General features: G+C 35.1%; 1 protein-coding gene across 3 annotated transcripts in view; it reads right to left on the bottom strand.

Moving 5' to 3' along the window:
- LOC108298266 (zinc finger protein 85-like) overlaps positions 1–11,194 on the bottom strand; it is a 41,202-nt gene continuing 30,008 nt past the window's right edge. For all 3 annotated transcript variants that reach the window (XM_037735708.1, XM_017520976.2, XM_037735709.1), the window contains 2 exons: positions 2,143–2,590; positions 1–1,331 (listed from right to left, as the gene is read on the bottom strand). In XM_037735708.1, the coding sequence (XP_037591636.1) occupies positions 638–1,331; positions 2,143–2,590 (1,142 nt within the window). In that variant the 3' untranslated portion in view covers positions 1–637. The remainder of the gene's footprint in view (positions 1,332–2,142; positions 2,591–11,194) is intronic.

Genomic DNA, 11,194 nt, shown 5'->3' with positions numbered 1-11,194 from the left:
AAGTCTTTGTCACATTTTTCACATTTGTTGGAATTCTCTCCAGTATGAAACACCTTATGTTTAGAAATGGTTAACAATATACTAAGGGCTTTGTCACATTCTTAAGGTTAGTAGCTTCCATCCATTGTATATTATTTTATGTTCTGTAGGGTTTAAGAACTAGTTAAAAAGTCTGCCACATTCTTCACAAGCGTCAGAATTCTCTCCAGTATGAAGTTGCTTATGTTTAGTAAGGGATGAGAACTGGTAAAAAGCTTTTCCATGTGCTTCAGTATGAAATATTTTGTTTACTTAGTGCTGATTCACAAAAGTCTTTGCCACATTCTTCACATTTGTACAGGGTTTCTCATCAGCATGAATTCTGTTTACTAAATGTTAAGAATACACCAAAGCCTGTGCCACACCGTTCACATTTGCAGGATTTCTCTCCATTATGAATTGTTTTGTTAAGATTCGAGAAATGGTTAAAAGCTTTTCCATATTCCTCATATTAAGCTTCTCTGAAGTATAAATTCTCTTGGCTTGATGGCTGGTTAAAAACTTTGCCACATTCTTCGTATTTGAAGGCTTTCCCTCCACTATGAATTCTCCTAAGTGTAGTAAGGTGTGAGGACCAGTTAAAAGCTTTGCCACATTCTTAACATTTGTAGGGTTTCTCTCCACTATGTATTCTCTCATGTGTAGTAAGGATTGATAACCGGTTAAAAGCTTTGTAACACTCTTTACATTTGTAGGGTTTCTTTCCAGTATGAATTATCTTATGTCTAGTAAGGTGTGAGGACCAGTTAAAAGCTTTGCCACATTCTTTACATTTGTAGGGTTTCTCTCCACTATGTATTCTCTCATGAGCAGTAAGGATTGATAACCGGTTAAAAGCTTTGCCACATTCTTTACATTTGTAGGGTTTCTCTCCTGTATGAATTATCTTATGTCTAGTGAGGTCTGAAGAACAGTTAAAAGCTTTGGCACATTCTATACATTTGTAGGGTTTCTCCCCACTATGAATTCTCTCATGTGTAGTAAGGATTGATAACCGGTTAAAAGCTTTGGCACATTGTTTACATTTGTAGGGTTTCTCTCCAGTATGAATTATCTTATGTTTATTAAGGTCTGAGGAGCAGTTAAAAGCTCTGCCACATTCTTTACATTTGTAGGGTTTCTCTCCAGTATGAATTATCTTATGTTTACTAAGGTATGAAGAACAGTTAAAAGCTTTGCCACATTCTTTACATTTGTAGGGTTTCTCTCCAGTATGAATTTTCTCATGTGTAGTGAGGATTGATAACCACTTAAAATCTTTGCCACATTCTTTACATTTGTAGGGTTTCTTTNTGTGAGGAACACTTAAAAGCTTTGCCACATTCTTTACATTTGTAGGGTTTCTCTCCACTATGAATGCTCCTATGTGTAGTAAGGATTGATAACCACTTAAAAGCTTTGCCACATTCATCACATTTATAGGACTTCACTCCACTATGAATTCTCTTATGTTTAGTAAGGTGTGAAGAACAGTTAAAAGCTTTGCCACATTCTTCACATTTGTAGGGTTTCTCTCCACTATGTATTCTCTCATGTGTAGTAAGGATTGATAACCGGTTAAAAGCTTTGCAACACTCTTTACATTTGTAGGGTTTGTTTCCTGTATGAATTAACTTATGTTTAGTAAGGTCTGAGGAACAGTTAAAAGCTTTGGCACATTCTTTACATTTGTAGGGTTTCTCTCCGCTATGAATTTTCTCATGTGTAGTAAGGATTGTTAACCGGTTAAAAGCTTTGCCACATTCTTCACATTTGTAGGGTTTCTTTCCACTGTGAATTCTCTCATGTGTAGTAAGAATTGATAACCGGTTAAAAGTTTTGTCACATACTTTACATTTGTAGGGTTTGTTTCCTGTATGAATTAACTTATGTTTAGTAAGGTCTGAGGAACACTTAAAAGCTTTGGCATATTCTTTACATTTGTAGGGTTTCTCTCCAGTATGAATTTTCTCATGTGTATTAAGGATTGATAACCGCTTAAAAGCTTTGCCACATTCTTTACATTTGTAGGGTTTCTCTCCATTATGATTTCTCCTATGTTTAGTAAGGTATGACGAACAGTCAAAAGCTCTGCCACATTCTTTACATTTTTCGGGTTTCCTTCCAGTATGAATTATCTTATGTTTAGTAAGATCTGAGGAACAGTTAAAAGCTTTGCCACATTCTTTACACTTATAGGGTTTCTCTCTACTATGAATTTTCTCATGTGCAGTAAGGATTGATAACCGGTTAAAAGCTTTGCCACATTCTTTACATTTATAAGTCTTCTTTTTAGCAAGTCTTATCTTATATCTATTTGAATATGAAAATGTATAAAAGACCTTTACATATTTATAACATAAATATGTCTTGCTCTGTGTAGCCATCAAACATTTCTTAAGTTTACCATAAACTCTTTTGTGCATTTTACAACCATCCACACTTTCACAGACTTTTCTTAGTGGTACATGTTTATCTCCACAGTTTCCATAACTTCTCAGTATCACTTTTGGAAATAATTTTTTTGTGTCCTGCTCTGGCAATAGGTCTTGAGCAAAATAAGAACACATAACTGAAAAAAAATAAAAATAACAAATTACTCCACTTGCTAGACTAAGATTTGTTTACTCTATATATCTAACCTATGAAATTATACAAACTGCATAAGCAAGATGGCATAGAAAAGTACCACAGGCCCAACTTTCTTCATAGACATATAAATCCAACAAAAAGATACTGACCAAAACACATTTGTGGAAGATTTGTAAATAAGTTACTTGTGTTCAGTACCCCAGGTGAGCACAATGCAAACAATCACATAGAACAAAATGTCTGTTACATTTACCCTACACAGACCCAACAGAGCTCTTCCTGCTCCCCAAACATGATGTAGTATCTTTAGAAGTAACCTGTCAACTTGTTTTTTTTATAACAAAAATAAACAAACAAATAAATAAATAAATAACATAAACCCCAGAAAAATAATGTTTCTATTTCTGGCTTCTAAGAGTCTTTTCAAGCACTGGTTTCTGTCTTCCACGGCATTAAATACTAAAAAAAATAGTGGTGGCTAATATGGTTTGATTCTGTGTTTCCACGTAAACCTCATTTTGTATTGTAGCTCTCATAATTCTCATGAGTTGTGGAAGAAACCTGGTAGAAGCTAATTGAATTCTGAGGCTATATATTTTCTAGGTTTTTCTTGTGATAGTTAACAAGTCTAACAAAATCAGATAGTTTTTATAAAGCAGAGTTCCTTTTCCCATGCTCCCTCTCTGACTGCCACCATGTAAGATGCCACTTTGCTTTTCTTTTGTTTTCTGCCGTGATTATAAGCCCTCCACAGCCATGTGAAACAGTGAGTCTATGGAACTTTTTCTTTATAAATTATCCAGTCTTAGATATATCTTTATTAGCAATATGAAAGCAGACTACTACAGTAGTATTCTTTGGAATGACAGTTTGAGTCACTAAAACCAAAGGTAAATGCCACAGCAGTAGAGAGATTGCAGTACTACACAGAGAAAACACATGTAGCAAATGAGGACTGGCCATTAAATAGAAACACTAAGAAATTTATTTAACTAAAAATAAACAAAAAAATTTCAGAGAAGATACATCGTAAGAACATGTCTGAGAGACTCCCAGAATCTCTAGCTAAAACAATTAGTTTTAATGTATGTCAGAAAAAAAGCTACATTATAAAGACTGTGACAGGTAGATTTTTTTTAAATGTCCAAATCTCAATCAAAAATTACAATGCATAGAAAATGTTGCAGCAAAATAACCTCATATAAAAATTATAAACTGTTCAGAAAGCAACTATAGAAAATGAAGATGTATAAATTTTTAAAAATTTAAATAAATACTCAGTGAATGAAAGAGAAACACAGACAACTATAAAGAAATTATAAAACTAGAATAAGCACAAAAATATTAAAAATATCAAAAAATTATAAAGGCAAAAGATATAAAAAGTAAAAAAATTCTAGAGGAGCAAATGATGAAAAAAGATAGCAGCTCAACAAATAAACTAGGATACGCACAAATATAAACACAATTTTAAAAGTCACAGATGAAAAGAAAATCTTGGGCACTGCAAAAGAAAAGTGATGTGTCATTTACAAGCATAGTCTTCTTATANCTCTTTTTCACCTCATTGGAATAAGAGACACCTCTAGCACAAAATTCTAAAGGTTTTTGACGTTTTATGCCAGGAACCTGGGACAAAACCAGATATTTATAACAAACACACATATAAACACAATTTTAAAAGTCACAGATGAAAAGAAAATCTTGGGTGCCCCAAGAGAAAAGTGATGTGTCATTTACAAGCATAGTCCTTTAAGATAATCAGTGAATTTGCCAATAAAAAATGTGCAGGCCAGAAGAAAACTGCTATAGTCAAAGTCCTGAAAAAAAAAAAATTGTTAAATGAGAATAATATAAACAGCAAAACTGTTCTACCAAATACCAAAAAAACTAAAAAGAAACCTTCCAAAATAACTAACTTCTGAGAAAGTATATTGGCACTGCATGTTTGCTACATATCAAAAATGATAAAATGAGTTGTTTTCACTGAAAATAACATGATTCAAGAAAACAGCACCTAATTACTGGAAAATACATTGTTCTCAGAAAGATATACACATACAAAGAAATTGAATTCTTTAGCATTATCATAATCATGAAAAAAATTTTTAAATTATTCTTTAAAATTTATAAAAGTCTAGAAATATTTATAAACATGTTAATAAATGTAAAACAGAAATATAATTAGTAACATAAATGACAAATGAGAGTAAATGTAATAGAGAATACTTGCTTGCAACTGAAGCTATTTTTTAGAATTTTAAAATATATTGCTGTATCTTTTTTTTTTACAAAGGTAATCAAATGTCAACTTTATTTACTGAAAACTCTAAAAAAGCATAATAAGTTTGCTCTTATTGTAACCTAAAATTCTGAAAGCCAGAAAATCTAATTATCATGCTCTAGCTAAAGTAGCTAATGCTTTCTTTATCCACAAGTAACTTTCACTTCACGGAATTTGGGCTTCTAAAACACATAGGAATACTTGTATCTGTAGGATTCTGTTGGGAATACTTATATCTGTTGGGTCAAATTAAACAGTAGAGCTGAAGTTATTCAAATACATTCAAACTACACAGATCCCTTATAAATTAGCAACATAGTAGGAAGAAAAAGATACAAGAAAAATACATCCTAGAACTCATTAACAAAATTATTGGTGTATTGTCTATACTAGCAGAGAGTAGGTTTCTTGGTCTGCTATATAAAATTAACAGCAAGAAAAAAAAGTGCAAGAATAAGGTTTATGGCTGAAGTGGCTTGGTGTCATAGTTCCTTATTCCAGCATTCTCAGAAGGATCTCATCCTCTAGACATGCAGAAACTGCAGGGACAGTATAACATTCCTCTTCTTGATGCATTCTTAACTTTCCTAAGCCCAATTTTCGTTAGTGTCCTTTCATACTTCCTAGGACCTCTGCCTAATAACATGTATCTGAATCTTGCCATCCTTTCTCTCTGCACAAACAGCAATGAATACTGAAAACTAAAAATTTACACTGATAAAATAAAGTTGGATAATTCTCTTGAGTTGTATACAAAAAAACAGTTTAAATAAAATAGACAAAATAAAATAACAAATCTCTTAGAAACAAAATAAGGGAAAGACATGACATTGGTCTTGGCAACATTTTCTTAGATATAACAGTAAATGCAGGAGCAACAAAGGAAAGAAGAGAAACATTTAACTACATTGTAATTCAGTATTTCTGTACATCAAAGAAAACATTCAATAGAGTGACAATGTCTTTTAGAAAATGAGTGAAAATATCTACAAATCACATGTGATCCGAGTTAATATTCATAATATAGAAACAACTCTTAAAATTTAAAAAGAGTTGACTAATTTGATTTAGAAATGGACAATTAAATGAAATATTAGAAAGAAGTATTTGAAAGAATATAAAAAATTACTAACTGGTAGAGAAATGCACAATTATAATGAAAACGAAAATCACCTCACACCAATTAGAATGGCCATAATAAATTTTTTAAAAGCAGCAAATTCATTGATGATGCAATATAAATAAAACACATGCTGACTGTTGGAAGACAAAAATACAGTCATCATTTAAAAATGTTATGAATGTTTCTCAAACAATTAAACATAAAAATATCATCAAATACAGCAATGTCAATTATGAATCTATATCCAAAGTATGCAACTCGGGACCTGGAAGATATATTTAACCACCTATGTTTATTGTGCCACTATTCACAAAAGCCAAAAGGCAGAAGCAACTCAGTTATTTTTTGATTTATATACACACCAAAAAATGTAACATATATGTATGGTGGAATAGTATTTAGCCTTAAAACAAATCTTGTCACATTTAAAAATCTTAGATATTAAGATAAATCTTGATAATATTACCTAAACTAAGTCGGTAACAAAACATTGAATACTAGATGATATCATTTACATGAGATATGTCAAGCAGTCACATTTATAAAAACAGAAAGGGGAAGAAGGTTTCTCAAGGGCTGAAAGGGAGGGTAAAAATGGGCAGTTGTTTCAGTTGTTACACGTTTTGAGTTTCAGTTTTACAAATGTAAAATTTCTGGAAGTGTTTTGAATAACGATGTGAATATACTTCACATGCCTAAAGTATGCAGTGTTTTTGTTGTTGTTGTTGTTTTGTTTTGTTTTTAAAGGAAAGAGTAAGGCCAAGCGCAGTGGCTCACACCTGTAATCCCAGCACTTTGGGAGGTCGAGGTGGGTGGATTGCCTGAGGTTGGGAGTTCAAGACCTGCCTGACCAACAAGGAGAAACCCGGTCTCTACTAAAAATACAAAATTAGCTGGGTGTGGTGGTGCAAACCTGTAATCCCAGCTACTCAGAAGGCTGAGGCAGGGGAATTGCTTGAATCCAGGAGGTGGAGGTTGCAGTGAGCCAAGATCACACCATTGCACTCCAGCCTGGGCAACAAGAAAGAAATTCCATCTCAAAAAAAAAAAAAAAAGAAAAGAAAAAAAAAAGGTAGAATATTACTCTCATCCAAGATTCCAAGATGAAGTGTTAATGGCACAATTATGTATCACTGTAGCCTGAATGAAACTCCCAGGCTCAAGTAATTCTGTCCCATCAATCTCCCAAGTTTCTGAGACCACAATCCCAGCCACACGTGGCTATTTTTAAAAATATTTTGTAGAGAGTAGTTCTTTATATGTCTACCAGGCTGGTCTGAATTTTTTTGGGCTCAAGCACTTAGATAAAATATTTTGAAAATAATAGAGCTATGATGCCTTTTAGCTCATGGCTATCACTCTAGTGGGATGCTTAGCCCAGCAAAGTGTGGTCTTATAAATCTCATAGTAGGTCATTGCCTCTGGAAGGAAAACAAAAAGTGACACCAGTTCCTACCTAAAGTTAGAGACATCTGACACTCTGTAATTGAATCCCAAAAGGGGAAACCCCTGGCAGAGATTCTGAGGTCTGGTACTAAATCTTACTCAGAATTTTCTCTCAGGCTGGGCACGGTGAATTATGCCTGTAATCCCAGCAGTTTGGGAGGCCGAGGCGGGTGGATCACCTGAGGTCAGGAGTTGGAGAGACCCTGTCTAACAAGGAGAAACCCCATTTCTACTAAATATACAAAAGTTAGCTGGTCATGGTGGCATATACCTGTAATCCCAGCTATTTGGGAAGCTGAGGCTGGAGAATTGCTTGAACCTGGGAGGTGAAGGTTGCAATGAGGTGAAAACAAACCATTGTATTCCAGCCTGGGCAACAAGAATGAAACTGCATCTCACCAAAAAAAAAAAAAAAAAAAAAAAAAACCCAAAAAAAAAAAAAAAAAAAAAAAAAAAAAAAAAATCCTGACATTTACATTACCGCTTCACCCACAACACTGTATGTAATGTGGAGTTTACTGCCGAATGGGAAAGTGAAATGACATTGTATGTATATAGGCTTTTGTGCTGTGGTTCTAAGCAGGGGGTTTAGTTAACATGAGATGCTCTCCCTTGGTGCTTGTTGGCCCCAGAGTTCCTTAGAGTCTGGCGAGGTTGAGCTTTTAAACTGCCTTACCCAAAATTTTGGTTCACAGCCTTTATTGGATAATTTATTGGGCCAAACAAAATAAAACCAGTGAGATTGTACTGCTATGTCATGGGTAGGGTTTCAAGCTATTAGATCTTAGTTTGTGTGTATACATGTCTACATGTGTTTCTTTATATACTTATTTTTAAATGGTGTGCCTACCAAATTGGTCTGTAAGTAAGAGTGCTTATGTAAGTAAGTGTAAGCAAGTGTTTTTTTTTTTTTTCTTTCTTTCTTTTCTTTTCTTGAAGACCGAGTCTCACTCTGCTGCCCAGGCCTGAATGCAGTGGCATTATTCTGGTTCACTGCAACCTCCACCTTCCAGGTTCAAGCAATTCTCCTGCTTCAACCTCCTGAGTAGCTGGGATTACAGGTACACTGCCACATCCAGCTAATTTTGTATTTTTAGTACATTTGGGGTTTTACAATTTTAGTCAGTCTAATCTCAAAATTCTGATCTCAGGTGTGCTGCCCACCTTGGCCTCCCAAAATGCTGAGATTACAGGCATTAGCCAACATACCCAGCCAGCAATTTTTAAATACATATGACTTTGGCATAACATAAGTAAATAAGCTAGCTTTAAAATTATTGCTAAATTAAAAATAGAACTGTCTTCAAAATGTAGACGTACAATTCAAATTATGCAACTCAGAAACTAGGTTGGTTAAATGTCTTAAGGTCACTAACTGCTTCTTTGGCTTTTGAAAACTTTTTGACTTTTCTGCTTTACATGTTGGTAAGAGCAGGAAATATATGCCATCTCTCTAGCTGTGCCAGAAACAGTAAAACCTGACCTGTACCTAAGTCCATAAAACTAAAATAACTTGCCAGGCATTTCACCAAAACTAAGGATTGCTAACAGTTGCCATTATAACATGTAATTGAGACTAGAGAAAACAGATTTTCATGCAAGGTATGTAAGGAAAGTGAAATATGTCTTCAGTAAAAGAAAGTAAGAAGGTGTGAATATGCAAATTTTTGCCTAGTTTAGAGGATTAAAGGATTGTTTTTAAGTAAGTTACAAATAAAAGTTTAAACAAGTTATGGAAAGTCAGTAAAAATTTTAAACAGAATCTATGTGTGAACATATTGACTGAATTCAAAGAAGTATTATTTAGTTTTTCCATAAATTGAACACTGGAATAAAAGAACAAGGGTGTCTTAAGGCACTGATCTACTCTTTAACACAAATTTGTAAAGGGTTATAAAAGTTTAATAAGAATCACACCTCATGGTCAATTTGGTTAAGATTGGATAAAATTATAAGGTTTTATTTAAAAAGTTGGGGTTGACAATAATAGACTAATGCAAGTGTGAAATTTGGCTTTCTTTCCCTTGAAAAAGGATTTTTCTTTTGACTTATGAATAAACGATCTAAAAACAAAGATGAAGAAAAGAAACAGATTGTTTCAAAAACTAGACTTTCCCTCTTGACGACTTTGTGCTTAAACAAAAAACCCCAACTTTATGTCTTTTAAACAGATGACTTGTGGTAATCTAAATTTCTAGTAAGTCTTGAGCCTTTATAGCTTTAAAATTGTCTTTTCTAACCCATAGTTTTGGATGCCACAGAGGGCCCCTGGGGCATCCAAGGGAGAGGTGAACAGGACTATTTGACATAGGATTATTGGTCAGGGAGTATTTGATTTTCAGGTAACAATTTAGTGAAAAATGTTAATGTGTATTCCAAAAGTTGTATGGAATTTCTAAAGTTCTGATGTCTGAGTCTGTGTTATCAATCATAATTAAAATTATTGTGTTAGGTCATTGTAAATCACAAAGGTGACTAAATTTCTTTTGTCAATCATGTTTTTCACTGAGGGAGACTCGAATCTTCCCTCCCGGGTGCAGCAGCAGCTGTCTGACTCACTGCTACAAACCTGGACATCCTGCTCCACAAGGACAAGCAGGAGCTCTGCCCCTTTTGAGTTGGTGGGGTTGGAGCTTGGTGGGTGCAGCTGCAGCCATCCTCCCAGGTGGAAAACATGGGCATCTCTGGTGCCTACATACTTGGAGTCCTGGGAAGGTCCTCTCCCATTTTTGCTGGCTTGGAGGTGTCTGTTCCTGCTAAAGGCCTCTCTCCTCTCCCAGCACCTGTATACTCCAATCTCAGACCAGGGTTTTAGTCAAGCTGGGGGCCATAAATGGCAGCAGGAGGCAGACAGATTCCTTAGCAGAAAAGAGTGAGTCCCTTGTAGAGCGCCACCTTTAGGGGCCCACAGACGACAGCAGGGACTTCTGGTGCCTCTTTTTGGCCTGCCTATGGCCACCCATGGACCAATTGTAATGCACTTCCTTCCTTCTGAGGTCCAGAAAAGCCCTGGCTTCAGACGGAGGGCAGAGGACACAGAAACAATGTGATGATCAGTTGCAGAGACAAACAACCTTCTCTGCTGGCAGCTTCAGAGACCTGCAGAGACCTCAGAATGACCTGCCTGCAGAGTGAAGTAACTCTCTTCAGGGCCTTCTCTCTGCTGAGAGCTAAATACTTGATGGGATGACCTGCGTACAGAGAGGAGCTACCCACTGTATGTCTCCTCTGAACTCTTCTAACACTAAATAAAGATCCTCCTTCTTTTCTTCATCCTTCACTTGTCTGCATATCTTATTCTTCCAGGATGCAGAATAAGAACTTAGGCAATGGTGCCACTGATCACAGAGGTTTCCAGGAAAAAAACTGACACCTCAAAGATTCTGTAACACACACATAGCATGTATATTCTAACATATTGTCCTAAATGTCTGAATCTAATGTTGCAGACAAATTTGAAATAGGAAAAAGAAAGTAGAAATGTATAGGGATAGTAACATCAGTAAGACGGAAAAAGATGCTTTATTTTCTCATTCCCCCAGAGCAAGAAAATGTGTCAGTCATTTCAGACAAAATGCCTATATAATAGAGTTAGACACTATGGCTCACACCTATAATGACAGGTACATGGTACACTGAGGTTGGAGAATTGTTGCAGGAAAGGATTTCAGGACCAGGCTGGTTTATGTGGCAAGACCCCATATCAAAACTAAGTGCCTTTAACAGAGCTT

This window comes from Cebus imitator, unplaced genomic scaffold, assembly GCF_001604975.1.
Source record: "Cebus imitator isolate Cc_AM_T3 unplaced genomic scaffold, Cebus_imitator-1.0 Scaffold924, whole genome shotgun sequence".
Taxonomy (NCBI): Eukaryota; Metazoa; Chordata; class Mammalia; order Primates; family Cebidae; genus Cebus; species Cebus imitator.
This window is presented reverse-complemented; position numbering and strand designations above follow the sequence as displayed.